This window comes from Perissodus microlepis, chromosome 17 (assembly GCF_051167445.1).
Source record: "Perissodus microlepis isolate ML-2025 ecotype Zambia chromosome 17, ASM5116744v1, whole genome shotgun sequence".
Taxonomy (NCBI): domain Eukaryota; kingdom Metazoa; phylum Chordata; class Actinopteri; order Cichliformes; family Cichlidae; genus Perissodus; species Perissodus microlepis.
Window position 1 is genome coordinate 8420924 of NC_140477.1, and position 25183 is coordinate 8446106.

The 25183-nt window shown below is 40.3% G+C and overlaps 1 protein-coding gene across 3 annotated transcripts in view; it reads left to right on the forward strand.

The window, feature by feature from the left end:
- The window catches only part of grm8a (glutamate receptor, metabotropic 8a), a 299516-nt gene that overhangs the window by 4035 nt on the left and 270298 nt on the right, over positions 1-25183 (forward strand). For all 3 annotated transcript variants that reach the window (XM_084909268.1, XM_084909270.1, XM_084909269.1), the window contains exon 2: positions 2879-3723. In XM_084909268.1, the coding sequence (XP_084765394.1) occupies positions 3181-3723 (543 nt within the window). In that variant the 5' untranslated portion in view covers positions 2879-3180. The remainder of the gene's footprint in view (positions 1-2878; positions 3724-25183) is intronic.

The window sequence follows — 25183 nt, forward strand, 5'->3', positions numbered from 1 at the left end:
TGGCTAGCCTGTTGCATAGTCATAATCATTTGCGTAAGCTGTGGGTGGAAAATATCTTGGCAACTTCTTAGTGTTTCCACTCGTTCTCAGTCTTGATATAGTCTGCTGGCTTCTGTTTAATGACCAGACATGACCTCACCTGATTCTTTGTTAGAAAATGAGTAAGCCGTTCCTCCTGAAGTCTTCCTTTAACATTAGGATACAACTCAGTAGTTTACTTGTGCTGAGACACTATTCTCTAAGGGAAGAAGATAAGGATGAAAAGAACTATGCGGCCAATTAACGGGCTTGTGTGTGTGAAATAGGCCACCTCAAAGGAAACGCTTGTGTGTATTTGGGTAAGCAGGACAACTATAATAAAGAATGACGTTTTAGAGTGATGGCCTAAATGTGTGCAAATGATGTAATAAGATTTACACTCGCTGGTCACTTCATTATGTACACCTTGCTAGTACAAAGATGGACCCCCCCCCCTCCCTTTTGCTTTCAGAGCTGCCTTCATTTTTCCTGATGTCGATTCATTGAGGTGCTGGAAACATTGCTCAGAGGTTTGATGACCATGATATGGTATTTCAACAATACAAAGAAAATATCCTGCATCACACCAGCACCACCAGCGTGATCCACTGACACAAGGCAGGATGGATGAATGCTTTCATGTTGTTTACGCCAAACTCTGATGCTACCATTCAAATGTTGCAAGAGAAATCAAGACAGTCAGACAAAGAAAGTTTTAGTGAGCTCATGCAAACTGAAGCCTCAGTTTCATGTTCTTAGATGGCAGAAGTGGCACCCGGTGTGGTCTTCTGCTGCTGCAGCCCAAGTGTTGTGCGTTCAGAGATGCTCTGCTGCATACCACTGTTGTCACACTACATTTTTCATTAATACAGTAATGTAACATGTTACTGTACTAAGTTCATTAATTATATTACATTGACAATTATGTCCATACATACCTCTTCAGTCCACTAAAACGGTTCTTTTAGTGGGGCGGACTAAAAAAAAGCAGTTTTTTTCTTCCAGCTGCTCCGGTGAGCGATTTCATGTTCTGTGCAGAAAATGTTGGATTGGTCTGCAACTTTTGAGGAGTGGAAGAGTGAACACTGCTTTTATTTTACAAAAGGATAACAGTGCAAAATGTAAACAGACAGGACAGAAACAGCAGCATTATATGGCTAACACAACTTCGGCTTTTTGCAAGAATCTGCACAGACAGTATGCTAAGGCAATGCCAGCAAAGAATCCAGAGTATGTGCTGACCCCAGTAAGCAGCTGGCACCTGAATTTTAACAGGTGACAAAGGCAGGCAATGTTTTTAAATTAAAATTCAGTAACTTACTTTTTTCAGTAATAAGTGATTTGAGCCACTGTTGCCTTGTTATGAGCTCAGAGCAGTCTGGCCAAGCTCCTCTCACCCTTGAACAAGTTATTTTTCTGTCTTTTCTGTTTTTTTGACCATTCTCTGTAAACCCTAGAGATGGTTGTGTGGGAAAAGCCAAACAGCCACGCCATGTTCAAAGTCACCTAAATCACCTGTTTTTGTTGCCATTCTTATACTTAGTTTGAACTTCGCCAAGTTGTCTCAAACATGTTTACCTCCTTAGATAAACAGGATTTCTTCCATTTGATTTTATGATTAGATGTTCGCATTAATGAGCAGCTGAACAGGTGTACCTAATGAAGCGACTGATGAGTGTATATCAACCAAACACCCTCGGTTGGTCTTAAATGCTAGTGAATTGTATATCTGATGCTTTTAACAATAGATTTCTTAAAAAAATGGATGGGAAAAATGTTTTTTCACTAAATCTGTTAAGTTGCAGATTAATTAACCCACTTAGGGTTTGATTACTTAGGGGCATTAACAAATTTGCATAAATTACCTCTTCATGCAGCGTTAGTGCAAAATAAAATCTATGATTCTAGATCAGGGTCGAATTACAGATTAAATCCCCTGAGGCATGAACTAATGGAAGCACATTAGCACCCCTATCATGTAGAAATCAACACGTTTGTCAAAACCAAGTTTTAAAGTCATGTTCTTCAACATGACTGCTAAATACAGCATTGCTCACCATAGATAGAGCTACAGCTCTCCCTACAGGAGTGAGTTTGAAGTAGTCATCTGGTATCATCTTGCAGGATCTTCTCCAGAAAGGGACTCAACATTAATGCCACCTGTTGTGATTTGAAGCTCTGTGCACGTGTGTGTGTGTGACAGAGAGTTTTGCGCTGGATGTAATGTGTTCATTTAACTGCAGCAGAAACAGCAGGTGTTTGAATGATGCAGCACACTTGCTCCACAGCAGCGCTCTCTGTCTTTTTCACCGCTGACTCTGCTTCTCCCTCTCTGTCTTACATGCTTTCCCTTTCTGTCTCTCCTCCCTTATCTTCATCTTTTTCACCGTCTGTGTCTCCTCTGTCTCTCCCCTGCTGCTTCCCTCGGCTCTCTTCCTCTCCCTCCACAAGCAGGTATCCACGTGCCTTCGTGCGGATAGCCCGAGGAGCTCGCCAAAAGGTTTCTGTGCTGTCATTTTAGCAGCTGTTCCACTCACCGATATGCCAAGACAAGAGACTGTGTGTATGTGTGAGTGTGTAGAGGTGATTATGAACTGACAGACTTTGGGATTTCAATTATAGAACTGTGGTGCAAATTCTGACAGTTCCGCTGGAAAGAATATGCCCATGTGAGCGTGCTGGCGAATGAGCATCAGCGCGTTTGTTGTGCTTGTTTTTTTGATATATTTCAGTGCATTTTTTCCTTGCCCTTGAGTGGTTTTACACATGTTTGTCAGGTGGACCTTACATCCTTGCAGCAAGCTTGATGTTCACATCACATTGGGCACTCAGACATCCTGTTTCTGTCTCTCTCCAACAGGCTCTACTGAAGATGTGACTTGTGGATTACACGCTTTACTCCCTAAATAGATTTCTTCAAATTCACTGACACATTTTTGCACTACCGCTGTTTTTTTTGTTTTGTTTGTTTGTTTAGCTTTTTTGTTTCTGTGCTGTCTTTTGGATTATGATTTCCTCATGGGGCTCGGTTAGCTCCATCTCTGGGGTCCTTTACCCCTCCTTCATCGACCAGTAGAAAGGCTCAACATTTATATTCATTCCAGAACTCTCAGTTTTGGAATCCCTCCTCTGAGATCTGCTTTGTTAACTTCATCATTGATCATGGAACCACGGTGGAGACCAGTTTCCTACCCCTTGTCTCCCTCCTTCATCTTCCTCCTCGTGGCCACTTCTTACACTTGGCTCATTCCCGTCGCCTCCCCTCAGCGAATCCCCATAGACCCTCAGGCGGCACCAGAGTACGCCCACTCCATCCGACTAGATGGCGATATTATACTCGGCGGATTATTTCCAGTGCACGCCAGAGGGGACCGTGGCACGCCATGTGGCGAGCTAAAAAAGGAAAAGGGCATCCACCGCTTGGAGGCCATGATGTTCGCCATCGACCTGATCAACAAGGACCCCGAACTGTTACCCAACATCACACTGGGGGCCCGGATCTTGGATACCTGCTCCAGGGACACATACGCTCTGGAGCAGTCCCTGACGTTTGTACAGGCCTTGATAGAGAGGGATGGATCCGATGTCCGCTGTGCCAACGGAGACCCTCCAATCTTCACCAAGCCGGATAAAATCGTAGGAGTGATCGGAGCTGCAGCCAGCTCGGTGTCGATCATGGTGGCCAACATCCTGCGCCTGTTTAAGGTAAGAATTGACACACGACTGAGCCGCTTTATTTTTGTTGTTGTTTCTTTTTCCTTCTCCCTTCCTATCCTCTCTTTTTTGCATTTTGTGTTCATATTTGGCTTGAGAATACGAGTTACGGGGGGGGGGGGGGATGGCTACAGCTCTTTTCAATGCTGCAAGTTCAACAAGGCAGAAGAGAGAGAGAGAATTTTTGGAGTGTTTGGTTTTGCCTTTCAAAGCCTAAAGTGTGATTTTATCTCATGTTCAGATGTGTGTGTGCATGTGTGTTTGTGTGAGTGAGAGAGATGTGTCAAGATGTGTCAAGTGATGCTTGTAAGAAAAGGGTGTGTGTGTGTGTGTGTGTGTGTGTGTGTGTGTGTGTGTGTGTGTGTGTGTGTGCATATGCTTCTGCTGTGCAGCTTAGATCATTCCTGGCTTGTGGTTTAAGCCAGATAAAAATGGCTGCCAAACACGGGTATCAATTACTGCTGAAATCTGTCAACAGACCCTTCATTCACTTACAGTTTGTGTTTATGTGTGTTTGTATGTGTGTGAGCACATGTGCTGTATGTTTCCCCGCTAGGACATCTCTTTGTGTCTCTGTGTTCTTCATCACACGCGTGGGCCTAATTGAGCATCCTCATGAGTGCTCATGTGTATGCTGTGCAACGGTGTGCCTGCTCATGTTTGTGTCCTTGCAGCAGCTCTCTTGTCTCTGGTTGAGAACAGTTGTACCTCTCTCTCTCTCTCTCTCTCAGAGTATATTTCTATGAGTGCGTTTGTGTGTGTGCTTCTGTTGTCATCATTAGCTGCACAGGCCTGATGGATAACCATATGATTATGAAATATGAGTCCAGCAATGACGCCCATGGCATTTCACATCCACATCTATCCCACGCTCTTTCACAAGGTGTGTGCGTGTGTGTGTATATGGTGTGGCCATGCATTTTTCACCTGCCCACTTTCAGAAATCCATACTCTACAGGCGTGTGAAAACATACAGGGCTGTGAGAGCGCACATGTGTTATTGAATGCACTTGTTAACAACCAGCTCGCGCTTCAAATGGGAGATTTGCATATTAAACAACAACGGCAACAACTAAACATGATTTATGCCAGGATCTGTCACAGCAACAGCGCTCGAACAGAGCCTTTCTGCCTCCGTGCCGTCTCATTCTCATTTACCTAATACGATTTAGTGCCGCGCATGTGTCTTTTTGCGTGTGTTTTTATGCGCGTTGCATGTCGGTATGTTTTCTGTGCTCGCCGGCAAATGTGCAAACCAGTGTGTTTGGTAAAGTGTGCCAGTGTGATTATTTGCAAACACGTGGGAGTCTTTTAGGCATTTATCTGTACGTGTCCGATGGTATCAACCACATGCTTGTGGCGGTGGTATTGTGTGACACACGACTGTATCTTTCTCTGCGTGGTTTAACATGAATAATGTACCATGGCTCGCAGTATGAAAATAGTATGGAGGACACACACATGCTCACAAGCAAACATATGTCTTTTTTAAATGGGCTAATCTGACAGCGCCAGTCACAGCTAGTCGCCCACTCAACACAGGGGGCTTAGAAAGCAGATACAGAAGTGAGGGAGAGTGTGTGTGTGTATGTGTGTGTGTGTGCGTGCACGTCTTCTAATCTCACAGCAGACAAAAGAGATTCAAACAACAGATTGTGTGAAAAAAATCTAAATCCTCAAGAAAACAGATTTTATTTAATTTTTTAACCAAGCTTAGCTGCAGAGGGAGCCACTCACTGACAGTCACAGCTGAGAGAAATCTAGACAAACAGCATGACGTTATTGGAGCTTTTTGTGCTGCTCGTCTGTTTTTAAAAGATCTTCGCACTATCTTCATGTCAGTTCTGCACTGTGGGATGAGAGCTAAGAGGCAAAGGGACTGACATGAGAAATAATAAGATAAAACTTGGTTCATCCACATGGTGGGAAACCAGCCATGGACCAGGCAGCGGAATATTGGGACGCAAATTATACAATCAACTCAAAACTATTAAAAGGAACTACACTATATTGCCAAAAATGTTCACTCACCCATACATATCATTGAATTCAGGTGTTCCAGTGACCTCCACAGCAACAGATGTACAAAAAGCAAGCAGAGAGGAATGCAGCCTGCTTCTACAAAATTGCATCCAAGCCTTAGATCACTAGTGCAATGCAAGGCATCAGCTGCAGTGGTGTAAAACACAATGAAGCTGGACTCTAAAACAGTAGAGATATGTCCTCTGGAGTGCATCTTTGTCTGGCAAGTCGATGGCCGAGTCTGGGTTTGACGGTTGCCAGGAGAATGGTACTTGTCTGACTGTATTGTGCCAAGTGTGAAGTTAAGTGGAGGTGAGATTATGGTTTGGGCTGTTTTTCAGGAGTTGGGCTCCAGTGAAAGCAACTCTTAATGCTTCAGCAGGCCAATACATTTTGGACAATTTTATGCTCCCAATTTTGTGGGAACATTTTGAGGAAGACCACTTTCTGGTCCAACATGACTATGCAACAGCGCACAAAGCAAGGTCCATAGAAATATAGCATAGATCAATGAGTTTGGTATAGAAGAATGTGACTGGCCTGCACAGAGTCCTGACCAAACCCAATAGAACAGCTCTGGGATGAATTAGAGCGGACACTGTGTCTGACCTCACAAATGTGCTTCTGGAAGACTGGTCAAATTTCCCAACACACTTCTAAACCTTGTGGAACACATCTCCAGGAGAGTTGAAGCTGTTATAGCTGGAAAGGGTGGGCCAACATCACAGTCAATCCAATTGAGAATGGGCTGTCACTAAAGTGTTTAGGCAGATGAGTGAATACTTTTGGCAATTTAGTGTATGTGGAACAACTGTCAAGGTTCATTTGTTAATTTTGTTTTGACTTAATACATGAAAGGAAAATCAAACTTTAGTACTGTATAACATACTTACTGAGCACAGTGTTCTGGAGCTATAGTCACACATATTATCTAGATCAGCAGTTTGCACCCTATAGGATTTCGAACCTGCAAACTGGGTCATGGAATGTGTCTAAGAGATGATTAATGGGATTGGAAGGCAATAAAAAGCACATCTTCTCCACAAACCCTGCTTTCTGTTATATCATGCAAATTGCTTGCCTGTATACTGTAGTTTTACCCCTGAAGGGCTCTAAAATATATGAGACAGAGAATCAGTCAACTCATAATCTACTTTACTCCGAGATTAGAGCGAATAAAAGAGCTCCAGAAATGTGGGCAATAATTCCACATTGCCAGGGAAATTGGATATGTGGAAAAGAAAGGCATAGCTACAATTGAACCATGAAGTTCATCTGTAAACTGCACGTGATGGATGTTTCCAAATGATTTGATGGAAATGCAAAACACCAGCAATAATTTTACCCAAGCTTGTGTTTCTGTCACATCAGTTTGTCTAGGCATTAGTCACGGGTTCATTTAAAATCAGCATGATTCTCTGACTTCCTTGCTTCCATTTGTCCCCTTAGAAAACTAGATTTATCCTTCAGATAGTCATGGTTTAAAATGAATGTGTGGGACAGCAGATGTAATGCTGCCTAATGAGCTCTTTGTAAAACTTTGGAGCGTTTTCAGTTTGCGTTGTTTGTTGGATCGATGGTTGAATTGAATTAATGAGGTACTATTGATTTATACGATGAAGACTAGATAGGTGCTGCGCTGGGTTTTTTCACAAATTGTAATTTTAACCTGGAGCCTGAAACATCCTGTGTATTACAGGGCTGCCCACTCATTTCCTGATTGCTGTTCCTGCTAATCAATAACCTTGAGGAGTCCACATTTTTTTGTCTTTTCTCTCATATTTTGTCTTAATTTTTCTCTGCGGTTATTCACTCACCAGCAACTACCTGCTTCATCCGGGTTTATTGATCGCGTTTGTGCACGGATGGGTAATTACAAAACATTATGGATCCATGAACCTCCGAGACCTTTAGACAGCTGTCAGACCTCCTTGAAGCTAACCTTTGCTTGCGGACAATCGCCATATAAAGCTATCACTGTAAAACGCTGACAGCACACATTGGCATCAAATTTGTCTCGATAATGTGGCTTGATATTGTCGCAAGTAGTATTTAAGACACTTTTACATCAGTGCCTCCCACCTCAGTGTGTGGCTTTGTCTGCTGTGTCGCCAGGAAATCATACATTGAAGTCAAAAGCACATTTCGCTCAATGACACCCGCACGCTGTGTGTCAGAAGCCAAAAATGAAAGTCAATTCATAAATTGATAAGTGGTGGCTTTTCCCTAGTGAGAGCTAATAGAATGACTTTGCCTTAGGGAATTTAGGAAACACTTCCAGTATCCACACACATCTCTCTCTCTCTGTCTCTCTCTTTCACACACACACACTGAAATCTCTACCCTTCATTCAATCAGCATCAGTTCCCCTTGACTCTGCTTGAAGCTTGCAAATACACACAGACACACTCTTATTTCCTCTGAGAAGACAACTTATTGTCTGTTTCTCTAGTGGTTTTAATGAAGTTGTGTGTTCCATTTCCAAGGTCAGAGCAGGAAGCCTTTTCCCACGCTCTGCGACATTGCTGCACATACATCCAGTTACTTTTGCACCGGTGGGTGAGTGTATGTGTGAGGAAGACTCATTGCCGAGAAACCTTCTTATTGCTTCCATAACTCAGCTGCAGCTTCCCTTTCTTGTACGTCTGGAGAATTAACTGCTGCACTGTGCGATATTCATTTGCCCGCATATTACCGCCACCTTGATTGCTTTCCTGGGTTTGTTGTTTGAGCTGTATTTTTCCACTGTGACAGGTATATCCTGGATCCCAGTAGTAAGCTGTGACAGTTGCACAATGAATTAACTGCATATATGAAAACCTCCTTATACGTGGGCACTGCCTGTCTCCAAACAGAATGCACAAACAGACACTCGATAACAGCCCAGTCTCACATTGATATGTGTAGCAGCTACGCTAGTAGCATAAAACCAAATGGAAACATGTGAGGAAGTGTGGTAAACAAAAGAATTCCTCGATAGTGACTTGAGGCTAAAAAGCAGCCAATCCCTGTGCTAATGGCCTCATGTAGTCCACCAGAAAAAAAAAAAAATGCTTCTATAGCTACTTTCTCCATTCTTACAAATGCCCAAAATATATTCTCATTGTTCAGTTTTAGCTCACATGTTTAAATTATTAGCCTTATTAGGCTAAGGAATTAAGTCACTTAACACGATCTCTCCACCATGTATGTGGTTTTTGTGCCCTTTGGAGCATTTTAAGGAATTTATCTGAGAAATGATATATTGTAAATGGCTGGTTATGTAGTTAACTGTACTAACAGAAGTCACATGCTAGCACTGTTAGCAGGGATCTCTCTGCTATCTGCTATTCACTCCTATAGCTTGTGGAAGCATCTTGCTAAGTGTAGCATAATACACTGATACAGTACATGGACACGCCTTGCTTGAGTTGAGCTGATATTTTAGCTTTCCAGTCTCTCATCCAACTATGGTCCAATCCAATATGCCGATGAATATAATACCAAACTCAAGACTTAAAAATATCAACAGATTAATCTCAGTTTGATCTGCTCAAAGAATTGATTTCCAGAACTGTGTAGGCTTTTTTAGATGTAGTCTGACAAGGTCAAATCTGAGTGTCTTGTTCTTGAAGTGTAACCAGTTGTAAACTTCCCATTTCCATTTATGAAGATATCTCTTGATTGTAGACTTTGAGAATGATATGGCTGTAGAAAGCACTTGAATTGAAGATGAAAGATTTAGTAATTTAGTTTTCACCCGGTTATGTTAAAAACACAAGTACTTGCCAACAGAGGCGGAGCCAGACATTTGAAACACCTGGGGCTGCATGTGGGATTTTTTTTTTTGTTTTTTGTTTTTTTGGGGGGGGGTAGAAATGACTGAAAGATTAATTGGCTCTGTTTTGAGTTTTGTTCAAAAAAGAATGACTTCATATAGGGAAAAATATATATCACATGTGCAGGACACCTTAAACTAGTTTTTTAATTAAGCAGCAAGGCAGAACAAGGTCAGGGCTGTATCAAGGCACGAGGACTAAACCCCAATTCAACCAGACCCAGAACTGATCCAGAATTAAAACAGGACTACAACAGTTCAAAATCAGGACTACTTGGGATTCAACCAAGACAGAACCAGAATCAGATGATGATAGTAGCACTAAAAATCATCATAGACCTGCACTACACTTATTTTTTTAATTCTACAAAAGTCCACTATTTAGATTGAGAAAAGTTTATATAATTATTTAGCCTTGTTGTGCAAACAAGCCTGCATAACTTAATAAATGTAGAATTTGAAAAATAGCAAACCTAAAAAGAAACACTAGGTACGAGATACATGAGTACCTATGATACGATGATACTTTTGGTAAACAACCATTTGACTAACATGTGTGTCTCACCTGCTCTTGTTCCATCTCTGTTCCTCTCTCTCCCTCTCTGTTCCTCTCTCTCTCCCTCTTTGTGCTGACAATCATCAAATATACAGATATTTACAAACTCTTCAGATCAAAACACAAACACTTTTTTAATTGTAACATCAAATCAGACTAAATGTTTATTTTTTTAGATTGATAAATACAAAAACATAGTTTCTCTCTTTACTCTTAAAGTTAACAAATATCTGTATTTCTTAGTTGCAAATGGCACCAAATTGTATTCAAACTTGAGCCACACTTATGGAGCTCCACAATTCTTTTCCTGGTGTTTTGGTTGACATCTCTTGATGTTCCCATGTCACAGAAACAGGCTCTGTGTTTTGCCTTATATGCATCCACAGCTGTGCCACTAATTTACTCACATGGACTCTACTAACCAATCAGAAGCTTCTTCAGCTCAGAATGGAATCATCTGGAGGTTTCTTATTAATTAACAATAAACTTAGTGTACATGTACTCCTACATTTGATGAAAGTGATAATAAATAGACAGATCTCTCTCTCTTTATTCTGACATTTAACTAATTCAAAATATATTTCAATATTTATCTAAAACAAACGTTTACTCTAAATTGATGTTGTACAGTAAAAATGTTTTTGTTTTCTCCCTAAAGTGTATGTAAATATCTGGTTACAAATGTGAATATCCTGCTGTGTACTGAAATCCCTCTTGTTTTGCATAGAAATATACTGAACAACATACAAAGCATAATATATAAAATAACATTTACCTGAGTTTTTTCTTTGAAAGAACCCTCTAATGTCCATTCTTATATTTCAGTACATTACTGAAACCGATTTAGTCGGGGAGGGTAAGAACTGAAAATATGAAATAAACACACGTAAGCTAAGACTCTCTAAAAAAAAATAGCATTTGTTCGGCTTTTCATTTCGCCAGTTGTTGATTCACTCGAAGAGCAAGTAACGTAATATGGGTCAAGTGATCAGCTTGATATCAATCTTTCGTGATGCGCCGTCATATTTACATTATTTGTACAGTACGAATGATTTGCTTTGGTACCTGGTCAAACTTAAGCTCTCCTTAGTACGGCTGGCTCCGTTTCTCCAACAGCGCACTCGCAGGCAGCAGCTGCCCCGCCCCCTCGCTCAGTCGCTTAGTGCCTGAGCTCGGATCATACCAATATCAGGGGGGATTCACGCACAGTCGTAAATTCCCACAGTGTGCACTATGTGCTTCGAATATTGTGTGTACTTTTTGTTTTATACAGTTGTCAGCCAGGCATCTAACTATGAAAAAATTACACTCCAAAAGACCCCGGGCTTCTGACAAAACAACCCGGGCTTAAGCCCAGTAAGCCACCCCCACGCTCCGCCCCTGCTTGCCAATAACAAAACAAAAGAAGACTGTGGCTCCACTTAAACTTTTTCACAATATTAACAGCATTTGAGAAATCTCCATTTTCCGTTTTGGTGTGAACAAAATCACATTCTTTCTGTTAAAGAAGCGCTGGAATGCAAATTACTGAGAACATATGTTTGTTCAAGCTGAAATGCAATGACGACTGAGAGTTTTGCTCACTTAAAACAATCTCCTTTTCAGACACATCATTGCCTTCTGAATTTACAAATCAATTTGGCATCAGGCTCCACAACGATGAGAACGGCTGCATTAAAATGCTATTAACAGGAAATGCTGTAATTTCATTCGGATGCTTATTCAGACACAAGTCTGAAGGGATTTGCTATTAGTCTCAAGGTCAGGTCGGTTTGTTACACAGTCTTGTTCTAATCCTGCACACTCTTTGATGAAATAATGACAGGAAAGACACCAGTGAGCGGAACGCGTGTGAAGGAGACTTTGCAAGGAAGCGAGAGAAGAAAGGGGAATTAAGACAAGAAAAGAGTGAAGATTGGACAAGGAAAATAGACAGAAGGATAAAGGTACAAATAAAAGATAAAAAAAGGCAAAAAGCCAGAAAGACGGTGAGCAGGGGAGAGTGTGACATTCTCTAGAGTGTAATGATATGGTGTTGATTTCTTTCATGGAAGCATTATGCATTAAGAGGGTGATGATAATGAAGCCACAGAGCACTCCGAACAGCAAGCAGGAAGGCTCATTAGGACATGAGTGGGTCTCTGTTTTGTGTTGACTTGTGCACATTGCCTCACTCCGAATTATCTGCAACAGGGAAATATCACGACTGCTGCAGCTGGGCAGGACGCGATCATCCAACCTTTACTAACGAAAGCAGACTTAATGAGCAAATGGTTAATGAAGGGAGACTTAATTGTCCTTCTGAAATTATTTATTACTTTCATTTGTAGAGTGTTGCCTGGAGATTCATTAACAAGAGCCATATGTTATGTGTGAACATGGACGAAAGTGGATTTATTTGCAGCTGAACAGTGCCAGTCTTGTGATGTGGGTTTGAAAATAGCAAGCAGGAAACCCCCAAATATGAACGTGCTTAGTAAAGTATGAAGCTGAATATTAATGGAGCACAGAGCTACCTCAGCCTAGCGACAAAGTCAAGTTCAGCCATCCCAGCAGATGCCAGTCCACTTTAGCTGATGGCCATCTCCATATCCAATGTGCTCTCTCATACAGGGTGTGTTATTTTTAGCTGCTTTGGCCAGCTTTAGTTACTTTGCACACCACCTCCAATCCTCCCAATCAATGTCATACTGTCATTTGAAAAATAACGTTTTCACAGGTTTCTATGCAGTCCTGTAAACACCTACATACACCTGATAATTCAAAAGCTTGTAGAACCACCTTTAGCAACAATGACTTGAAGTAATGGTTTTCTGTTTGACTCTCACATGTTTTACAATACAATGTTTTTTATCTGTTCATTAAGGTTTATGGGCATTGATCTATGCACAGGTCCTAAAATCAGGTTGAGCTCTGCACTATGACTGGACCATTACATCACCTTGATTCTGCTGTAATTGGGATCATTGTCCTGTTGCATGTTCCAGTTTGGGCCAACCTGTAGCTGTCAGACAGATGGCCTCGCATTTGACTCTAGAACTCTTTGGTATACACAGGAGTTCATGTTTCACTCAATGACTGCAAGTTACCCAGGTCCTGTGGCTGCAAAACAAACCCAAATCATTACCCCTCGAACCATCGTGCTTGATGGATGGTATGAGGTACACTTGCATCGTACATTATGATCAGGGAACCCCCTTTGGCCTTTTCTGTTCAAAGGACATTATTGGAGAAGTGGTTTGTTCAGATGCAACTTTGTAACCCTAAGCCACATTCTTTCATGAACTTTGACATGTGACATCCATCCATCCATCCATCCATCTTTTTCAATTATTTTGAAGGGTTTTTTCATTTCTCACTCTCTTCTTATTACTGTAGTTTTTCTCAAAAATCGACAGTGTGCCTTATAGTCCGGTGCGCCATATATATGAATTCTGGTTGTGCTTACTGACCTCAAAAAGGATTTTATGTGGTACACGGTGCTCAAAAATCTGTCAAAGTACGACTTTGGTAAGCTACGAAGTCTAAATTCCTTCATCTTTAATAAATGATCAGTGTTGCTGCTTTACCAGGTGTAACAATTAAGTTTAACATCCATCTATAATAACAATTATATTTATAAAGACTGTAAACTATTACTGTCCGGTGTCATTTTCCATTAAGTACAAATTGTTTAAATGGATTTGAGCCTTTAAAAAAACCTATGCACGATGGATATGCCATAATCTTGTAAAAAGAAAAAAACCCCAATCAAACAGCTAAACAGTTTTTTTTTTTGTTTATGAGGCGAAATGTGGAATGTAATTTAAAGTTTAATCAAGATCTCTGAAAGGAACTCAGAGGTCATTATAAATGTGTAATGAACCCGCTGATTGTGCTTGTGTTAATGTGTGGATTTATTTGTGTCCACTTGACCATGAATGTGCGTGCCTGCTCGAGAGAAAGGGTTTTCCTGTAAGGCCTTGATCGAATGTATTTGTGTGTGTATGTGTGTGTGTTTGAGAGAGGTGGGGCGAGTAAAAGAGATTGAGTCTGTCAGTATTATCTGTATGTTTGTGCATGGAGAGCACCAGTGTATGGAGCGCATTATAGTGGAATGAGATTCTATCTCCCCTGCTCCTTTCATCAGGTTTGCGGCTGAATAAAAGCTCAGATAAGGGATAAGTGAAGCCATTACGGACAGTCAAAGGTTTCACACATCACAGCTGGACAATACAGACTTGGCACATTTGTTATGTTATATTTCACAGGGCTTTACTTACTGCGGACATTTTGACTTTTCTAAATGTGAGTATAACTAATAGCATTATTAATGGGTGAATTTTGCACCTCACCTGAAGGGATGGAAACATTATTAATGTCTTTGAATTTTGGGAATTATTTCCTCCACTTTGATCTGTTCCCACCATTAAGGAGCAGTCAGGCAATTTCGCTGCAGTGCCCAGGGATCAACTCAATTTCCTCTTTTGCATCTTGCAGCAAAACCGTTGCTCTGCATGTTTTTGGGAGAGTTAAAGGAAACCAATGTGTTGCGGTGGGATCTGGGGTTCTGTGGGCTGCCAGTGATAACTACTGAGTCTACACCCATTGTGTCCTGAGCCAGGAAGCTATGCCAGTGAGCCAGCGTGTACAATACCAGGACCCTGGCACACTTTCATGGAACACAGACATTAGTGCAATTAGTCACACCTCTGTTTCAGAAAACAAAATGTCCACTGCGAGAAGAAGGTAGAGACTACATCTGAAACAGCTGAACAAGTGCAGACAATTACTGAGGAAAATAAAGTACTTTTCTTGCTAATTTTTGTTGGTTATTTATCTGCGTTCTATTATTGAATCCACACTTGCATGCTATTTATCAGTGTGTAACCAGTGTGCCAGCTGTATGAAAGGACCCTGTGTTTCACAACACTTGTCATTCCAACATGAATTTCTGTTGTTACTTTGGTTCCCTGATGAAATGTTTTCAGCATGCTTGATTTCACCACTTGCTCTGGAAGACAGCGTTATCTGCAGTGGAATGATGCCGCAGTAATGGATTCTCTCATTTGAAATAAATGAACTCGACAAGGAGAGAGAATGAGATTGAGGGAGGACACAAACACACACAGAGTGAAAAGTGGTTTCTAGAAGTCGAGCGATTTTATTCCAAAATGAGATATTCACTGTTTCATGATGTAAATGTGATGCAAGTAAGTAAAACTTACTGGAGTTTCAAGGTTTGTTTCAGTGCACGGTAAGTGAAGTGTGAAGGTAGGAGTGGGTGGTAAGGCAAGCAAGGACTGTATCACCGGTAGCAGTCGCTGCTAATGAATGTTATTTTTAATGATAAGATTTAATTATGACAGCTGGTAAATGTATGCCAGGTGGTCAAAAGCATATTGCTTTTACTTCTCTCCAATATACCAGAGGCCTGACAGGTGAAGACCAGCATCATAATTCCATCCATCTGTTGCAGGGGGCTGGAGCCTGCCCCAGTTGTCACAGGCCGAGAGGCAGGGTACACCCCAGACCTACAGGAGCTCCTCAGCCAAGGTTTCCAGGGCTATGAAACTAAATGCATCATGTAAATGAAAAGTTAGCGGCATCATTTAAATATCATTAAAAACAGAGAGGGTAGCATTTGGTAATGCTTATTCTCCGCTGTTTTTGATGATACCAGCTAATTTTTTAGAAGGATTTTTTCGAATAGCTTGCAGAGGTCTGTTGACAGCCAAAATGACCATAATCTTTTCATCAACAGCCATGGGGCACGTGCTGGGTATTTGATAAGAAAGTCTAAAAACATAAAGATGCCATTTAAAAAAAGGACATAGCCTGAGAGTCTTAAAAGTGAAGTCAGTAAAAACTATCCAGATGAGTTTGTGGCTTCAGTAGCTTTACATCTTCTTGAATTAAGTCATGCTTATTTTATGATTAATGGCTTGTTAGAGTGTTAAGGACAGGAATACATTGTGATTGACAAGCCAGTAGTCTATGAGCAGCGTTGGGAAGGTTACTTTTAAAATGTATTTCACTACAGATTACAGAATACATGCCCCAAAATGTTGTTTGTAACATGTTCTGTTAAGTTACTCTATGTAAGTAACGTATCTTGAATGCTTTGGATTACTTAATAAATTGTCATGCTTTTTACAACTACATGACTGTCCTATTGCTGTGTGCTTTATTACTACTAATGAAGAATACTTGCTACCGAGCTAACATTGTTAGCTGAGGTCAGTTTATAGACTGCTTTCAGAACTGCACATGATTATTTGCAGCGAGCAGGTTGTCAATGCTATCCATCCAGTATAACAGTCTGCAGTCTATGAACTAACCTCAGCTAACGCAAGCTAACAATGTTAGCTTGGTAGCGAGTAGCTTTCAGTAATAGTAATAAATCCCACAGTAATAGTACGATAGGGAATAAAAAGATAGGGAAGTGGCCCATAACCCAGGTAGCAACTGCAACTAAAATAAGGTAGTTGCAGTAGGCTAATGCTAGTTTTTTTTAAAAAGAACTTACTTCCAGATGTTTCTTTTGGTTGGAGGGGGAGTGTTTTGATGCTGAGAGCAGTTTGGTTGCGGGCAAACAGTGTTTGCATTGAATGGTCAGATATTGCCCATATGAAGTGGTGTTGGAATTTCCAATTAAGAAATGCATTCCTGCCCGTGCACTGCTGGCTCTGTTGTGCTGGTTCCGGGTCCATTGTGTAACTGACACCACCAACGTTAACAGGACGCTTACATTAGAGCTTCTTATTTTGTGTTTTGTTTGAGTTTCCAGCAATGCGTGGAATTACCAAAATTAGATTGGGATTAGAGAAGGGATAGCCTAACATATCAAACAGGAAAAGACCACAGTGTAATCCATTTTTTTCAACAAAGTAACTGTATTCTAATTATCACCTTTTGAAACGGTAACTGTAATGGAATACAGTTACTCATATTTTGTATTTTAAATATGTAGCACTGGTACATGTATTCCGTTACTCCCCAACACAGTCTATGAGCAGGCTGTGTCCCTTGGTTTCTCAGTTAGGTTCATCCATTCACTTGTTTCTGGAGTTGTTCTCTACATTATAAAATTTGATAAGCTGGCATAAATTGTTGACAAAAGTGTTGAGCCATAAAAAAAGTGTTGGCTGTAGCTCATGGGAGCAGGTTGAAGAGCAGGTCATCTATTAATTAGAAGGTTCAATTCCTGGCTACATGTATCCTTGGGCAAGGTACTGAACCCCAAGTTACTCCCAGAATATGAATGTAGGTGTGAATGTACGATAGAAGACTCTTGGATGTAGAAATACTTGTGTGAATGGGAGGATAAAGGGTTTTGAATGCTCAAGTAGAAAGTGTTCTATAAGAACACCTAAAAGACTCAGTATCTGCAGATTTCCTAACTTTGGCATTTTGATGCCAAAGTTTCGACATGCTCTCTGGCATTAACATCAGCACAAAGACTGTGCACTGGGAGCTTCATGACATGGGTTTCCATGGCTGAGGAGCTCCTGTAAGTGTGCATATATAAGAAACTTCACCTTAAGAAGGGTAAGTTAACTAAGTTGTTCACTTAAGAAGTGTAACACTTAAATGGGATAAGTCATGTGAACCCAACAATATGCCGAAATAGAAGAGCTTTAAGTTGAATACATTACTTAAAAACTATATACGTATATGTCAAATATATTTGAATAATAATGGCTCAGATTGTTTTGAAAAAGCTTGAACTTGTATTTACATTATGTTTTGTATTATTTACTAATCTCTGTCACTCTCTGTTGCAAGCTCCATACACAATACAGTTCAGAAACACTGGTTGTATTAACGTATTAAACACAGACACTGGACAACAACACCTGCTGGGAATTATTTGTCGCTGCAGGAGTCTCTGTAATTTTTGGCCTAAACCTAAACCTTTACACTTGTCTTAAGCATTCAAACACTGAAAAGCACATGAGATAGTAATCAAACCCTAAACACGACAAAACTGAAGTGTTGAGCTACAGAAGTACTAAATTAAGGACTGGAAGGCAAACAATAACAGTTTCATGAATCAATGCACTTGTCCTTGCAGGAGTTGTACTACATAACTGAGACAAATATACTTCTTGGGTAAAAGTATAAATAACTTGATATCAGAACGTTTCAAAAGCCAGTAAGAATTGAGGTAAAGTCACAGATTTAAATTAACTTAAGGACATTGTTTCCATTTACAGTGTAGAAGCATTTTCAAAATGATTTATGTCATCTCTTTATTCAGAGCGCTTTGGCTATTCAACATTTGGTGCCTTTGTGAGTAATGCAATTATTAAAGCAGAAAGAAATAGGATCTGTTTAGCTTATTTGCACAAATCAATATTTATTAATTGCCAGTCATATCATCATTGCTACATTTAACAATGTTGTCACAGATGACGGATTTTCCACATATCACACAGGCCTAATTGCCACTTAATCTAACGGAGAGTTAGACTGGTGTAATCTATCTCTTTGGTAGCTGGCTTCTTTCCTTGCTGTGCGGTTAGTTACGGATATTGTGGAGGTTATTTTATGTACTCTGCTTTGTTTGTTTTGGATCCTGACTTTGCTGTGGTGCAGCAATATTACCAGAAACTGAAGCCAAAAGTAATTTAGAACGTTGTCACTTTTGTGGCTTCTGTTGTTTTACTCACCTGATGATAGTGTGTGATTTGTGAACCAGCCTGCACAGAAGCCCTGGTAGTTAGTATGAGAAGATATGGTGTGAAAATTAGGCATTAGAATTCAGTGTTGGGGAGTAACAGAATACATGTACTGGCGTTACGTATTTAAAATACAAAATATGAGTAACTATATTCCGTTACAGTTACCGTTTAAGAAGGTGGTATTCAGAATACAGTTACTTTGTTGAAATAAAGGGATTACACGGCGGTCTTTTCCTGTTTCATATGTTAGGCTATGCCCTCTCTATTTTTGGTAACTGCACGCCGGTGGAAACCTAAACAAAACATGCATTAAGAGGCTCTAATGCCTGTGCCTCTAATGCCCATGTCACCTCTACTTGCGGCCCCCATAATGACGTGAAGAAATATTTTTAAAAATTATTGTTAAAAAAATTATTTGATATGAAGGAAATAGGCAGAGTTTTACAGGCATAGCCCTAAAGATTGTAGCCTTATGGGCAGTGTAGCCCAGTTGTAAGTAAGCTATTAAGACTCGACTGTACACTGTGTTCGTGTTTTCCTCCGAAACAATAAGTTCCGTTGCAGCCTTTCAACGTCTCTCTCTGTCTCTCGCTAGCAAAGTTGACCCAGTCAACAAAGTAAAGCTAGTTTTTGGTTACGAGCCCGACACGAACCCGATGTATTAGCCAGAGGTCCCTTTACGACGGTTCAGAGACGCAGACCTATTTTATATGCACGCGGAATAGTTTTCTATACGAGATCGCTGCAAAAAACTGCAGCCTTACCTAATGTCAACCCTACTGTTACACATCTATATTAAGACTTAAAAATCTAGTTGGTATTGGTATGTCGAGTATTCTTCAGTAATAGTAATAAATCACACAGCAATAGTGCATTCATGTAGTTGTAAAAAGCTTGATAATATATTAAGTAATCCAAAGTATTCAGAATATGTTACTCTCATTGAGTATCATAACGGAATACGTTACAAAATACATTTTGGGGCATGTATTCTGTAATCTGTAGTGGAATACATTTTAAAAGTAACCTTCCCAAAACTGTTAGAATTATAGCTTGACTGATAAATCAGCTTCATCGATATATTGGTCCCTCCGATATCGGCCAATAGTAGCTATTGCCTAACATATTGGTATTGACATTTGTAATGGCTGATGAATTCAAAAAAATATATATGTAGAAAAAGAGAAATACAATATAATCATGCTATGAGTGTTGATGTTCCTTAGTTTGTCCACCAGGGAGCACTCTGTAACTTATCCGGTAGCAACGCATGTTTGGAAGATCACAAGCACAACAATCAGCTTATCTGAGCAGAATTGGACAGAGTGTAAGCGAATAATCCACAACTTGTGACAATAAATCTTTAAACTGCATTGCCATATTATCTTAGTAAGGACTCATAAATAACTACTCAAAACAAGTGTTAGGGAAATCTGTCCTGAAGTAAAAGATATTGGTTGATATATCGACTTTTTAAGTTACCAAATATCGGTATTGGTATCAGTCATGAGCATATATCAGTTGCGGTCTAATTAGAATGCAGGAGACTGTGCTTCAGAGACTTTGTCATACAGATGCATAAATACATTTATGTGTGAAGATAACTTTTAAATCTGAATGTTCACGGTCTCTGTGTGCATTTCACACTGAACTGTGCTTATATAGCCGAGGCAATTAGTTGATTAGTCAGTCAACAGGAAAATAATCAAAGGCAGTTTTGATAATCACTGAAGCATTTTAGCTGTTTAATCAACCAAATATACACATTAAATATGAGAACCTCCTGCCTTTCTGTATTATTATTGTAAATTGGCTCCTCTCTTTTGGGTTAAAAAACAAAACAAAGCTGTTTCATTTTTTTAAACTAAGTTCTCAAAGGACTGGTCTTAAGTTCTGCTCTTCCCAAAATAAACTAAAACACAAACTTGTGATCATGCTTCTATCAGCAAGGAGAGTGTGCCGTATTGGCTTAGTGCAAATGCTGCGTACAACATCTGAAAAAGCTATTTGGGTCATCTTTCAGTTTGCAGTTTGGTCAGAATATCCTAGACACGCACACACACACACACACACACACACACACACACACACACACACACACACAGTTTTTAAGTTTTTAATAGGAGAACACATTATGTTAAGAATAATATCACCAGTTCAAGTGTATCAACTCACTGTTGTGTCTGCTAGACAGCTCTTAAAAAAATACTGTTGTTGCTATAGCATTTTTTCTGACTGGAATAATAAACAGCTGTTGTGGAAAAGGTGCTTCTTCTTCTGTTTCTGCTGTCAAAAATGATCTGAGCGGTTGCTTTCTGGTCACAGTAATCAATTTGTGTGGTTTCTAAAGGATTATATCAGTCCGCATCGCTGCCACAGATGGCAGAATGAACACCGGGACAATAAGTTCAACAGTGTGCTGTGGAGCAACATAGGTAGAGACATTGGCACGTTGCTTCTTCCCTGTAAAGCCAGTTTTGTTACCTCAAAATTGAAATCCGCTGAGATCTCAGCGTAAAACAATAATAAAAGAAGTTAAAAAAAATTGAATGAGACATGACTCATATATTATTTCTCAAGCTTGTTACTAGGGCGTCGACAGGAAGTCGACATGAAAAAACGCTGCATTCGAATACATTTTTAATATTTACGGAGAAAAAAACAGAGAGGGGCAAAAAAAAGTGCTTCATTAAGTCTGCCTTATCTTTCAAGATGCATTTCAAGTGTCAGTGCTGTTGAAGACTTTGTGCACTTAAAACAAGAGAACGCCACATAGTTCAGGGATTAGAAAACATTCCAGCATAGAGTTCTTTTTTTTTAATAAATGTGACTGAAAGTAGGACAGATAAGTAGAGAAAATGAGACCGAGGAAAACTCAAAGGGGGGAGAATGGGATGCTTTAAGGGCCCCATTTTAATAACATGCTGCTGGTGTAGAGCTAAAAATCAATGGCTAGTATGTGTGTGTTTGATAAGGAGCACTGAACATCATCCAGTAAGATTCATGATGTTTGGTGATAAAAGCTGCGGATATGAAACAAGTTGTATAGAGAAAATGATGTGCTTCTTTCCTTTCATTTTTCCCCATCTTTTCGCCTCTTTGTTATTCAGATTCACCTCTTAATATCGTTTCACTCTTTTTTTTGTGTGTGTCATTATGTTGTTTCCTCTTATCCCCGTTCCTCCATTTATTTTCACTCTGTACTTCTTTTCCATCTCTTGAAAGAGGATGACGGGGGCAGTAAAAAGCAGGGCAGTAAAGGTGGTAGATAAGGAGAGGGAAGGCAGTAAAAGTGTAATCGTCAAAGGGAAAGAGTTCAGTAAAGAGAAGCGGAAGACTCGAGGGAAAATGCAGGTTGCAAAGACTTTTTTTTTCTTTTTTTTTTTACATCTTGCAGTGATGTTGCATTAGATCGCAGAGAACAGGTGGGAGGACCGAGAGGAAAAAAGAGGTTAAGTGTTTGGTGTTCCCACATCCCAGCTCTCCTGCTCTTGGTGTGCCTCGATCTATCTTCCTCTGCATCTGTGGTGTTGTCGGCTTGCCATCTCCTGCAGCCTTCCTGACCATGTTAATAGCAGCAGCAGCGTATTATTTATGAACGAAAAGGCAAGAAGACATGGAAACAACATTAGCAGAAAGACAGGATCTTCCTGCAAGAAGCGACATCTTTGAAGGGGCATTGACAGGATGTGTGCTTGTGAGTGTTTAAAATAGATGTCCTCCTTTGAGGAGATGACGTATGCTCGATATGACACTCTTTCTTTGTCTGTATCACACACCATCTATGTGCCCATTAAAAAAACATGTGATGTACTGATTTACAGTTAATAAAATGAGGAATGGGAGATTTTTTTTTTAAAAAAAGTTTTTTTTTACGTTGCTGCATGTGGGACTGGAGTTTCTGTGTGAAATTGTTTCTCTGAAGGTTTGGAATATTAGCACATGTGTATGTTTTTTGTGTGTGAGAGTGACAGATAAGCAGAGAGTGAAGAGTGCATTACTTGCCAGTTTCTGCCAATTACCCCACTAAGCTTGAGGTCAAGCGAGTAAGACAAAAAAAGTTCCTTTCTTTTTTTCCCACATTTAATCCACATCCGTTGCCTGTGATTGCCTCCTCTCCTCTCCTCTCCTCTCATCTCCTCTCCTCAGAAAAACAGGCTTACCACAGCCTTAAATAGTAAAGTTTCTCTTTGTCTAGTCAGATACAGGCAGGTGAGAATCCCATAGAGTGTATGTAAAATCATCCTTTTGTTTTTTGGCCTCAATGTTTTTGTTTTATTTTACATTCATCATTTAACTTGAACATGAGGGTTGGCTGAGTGGCCAGAGTGCAGTGGTCCAGAGCTGCAGTTTTTGGCACTTCCACAGTGATTGCCACTTGGGGGAGAAGTTTGCTTTTGGATATTGTCAGCAGTATTAAAAGGACGATTTGAGCTATTTGAAGTGTGGAGAGCCTGACCTTTGACACAGTGGACTCAACTTTTGTACAAAGTCACGACATCCATCAAAGTTTAGACAGTTGTTGCTGTTTGAGAAACCTATGAGGTTACTTTTGTGGATAAATTTAAGAACTGATTGAAGTTATTGTATTGTACTAATAAGGAAGTGATTAAGGTGTGGCATATACTAGAAAACTTCCCTATTCAAGTGGATGTAACAGATGTGATTGCATCAGAACATGTATTGTTTGTTTGTATATGGTTTTTTTTTGTGCAGTTTTACTCTGCCTTCTCTCGCATCTGCTTCAAAGTTTCACAGAATGGAAGCGTAGTGTGACGGCTCTCTGACTTCTCTGCTCTCTGTCGGTGTCACAGCTGCAGGTCTGTGTCTGTTTGATGGGCAGAACTGAGCAACAGTACGCGCATACACAGACACACACCCCCCTTCAGAAGAGTAGCTGCAGTCGTCACAGCACGCAGGATAAAATAGGGGATTTGTTTGTGCCACAGTCAAACAGAACCAGGCAACGTGGTGCTTCTCCTGCAGAGCTATGTGGAGATGTGGGTGTGGTTTTTTTTTTAATTTTTATTTGTGCTGTATAACAGACACTTTTGGATGAAACTGTTGTAAGGAATAACTTGGGATAATTATCCTCTGGGGAACTCGCCAATGACTACATACCTTTAATGACTTTTTTTTCTGTTTTAAAATGGTAGAAAAACACTTTTCTATTAGATCCACTTTGGTTGTGGTGGTCTTTACTTTCTTTTAATTGTGTTCCAGCTTCTTCATTTTCTTCCTACATTGCTTCATTTTGCGGTAAACGCTAAAGGTAGAAAGCTGAGAGCTGTAATCATGTTTTTTTTTCTTTTTAAAGGAAACTTTATACTTTATACAGCTAATGTTTGCATCCTTTTTTTTAATAAGACGGTCGAGTATACTACGCTATTTAGGTTATGGTGGCATTTAAATCATTCAGCGGGCATTTATGTTATGCAAATGCCCTTTTTGTGCTTTTGTGCGCATCCTTAACAAGCAGCTAACAACCCAAAGAACTGGGGCTTTAATGTTGCTGTGCAGACAGACAAAATTGAGTGATTTCCTCTAAAAGTTCCTTAAATAATGAGAAAGTTCTTCCAGTACAAAAGTGGAGAAAAAAGGAGAGCTGGAGCATATTCTAGCCGTCATACAGTGAAAGCATACACCACGTACAGGTCACCAGGCCACGTTGTGAGACAATCAGAAAAAAAAGTTTTATAATTAAAGTTAATCAGGCATGAGGTGCCAGGTTTACATTCTTGTAACTGTGAGCGTGAGACCCATCACAAAAAGTTTTTCAACTGCGTGGAAGAACTTCGCCCTGAGCAAACAGCATTTTGGGGGTTAAAGGAATTTCCCTCGGAACTTAATTTCTTTTAAATCCCTCCAAAGGTTCCTTGTCCCTTGGGAAAGTTCCTCCACTGGAAACGCTTCATTTTCCTCCAGCTCCTCCTCTCTCTCTCTCCTTTCTGGCCTCGCTGCCCCAGCCGATGGTGCTCCTCCTCCGAGGAAAGGCAGCACTAAACGGGCTCGGTGCTGCGTCCCCATGTATTTTTAATGGCCATGCCCGTCATGCTGGAATCTCAGCTTGAATTATGCATAGAGGATGAGTGAGGGAGAGGAGCGAGGAAGGACATAGGGTGGTGAGAGAGAGTGAGAGAGACTATAAATCGGAACGAAAGATGAGGATAAAAAGACGACAGGGGATGAGAGATCATTGAGGACAAAAAACATGCTGGGAGAGTGGGCACAGAGAAAGAAAGACAGAGATGTGTATTTTGGAATAATCACAGCTCTGACAGAGTAGAGGAGAGTGCGACCTCTCACCTCCCTCCATCAAGCCCTCATTTTATCTCTCTCCACCCCTGGATCTAACTTCACCTCCAAACCCTGCATCCCTTCATCTCTATC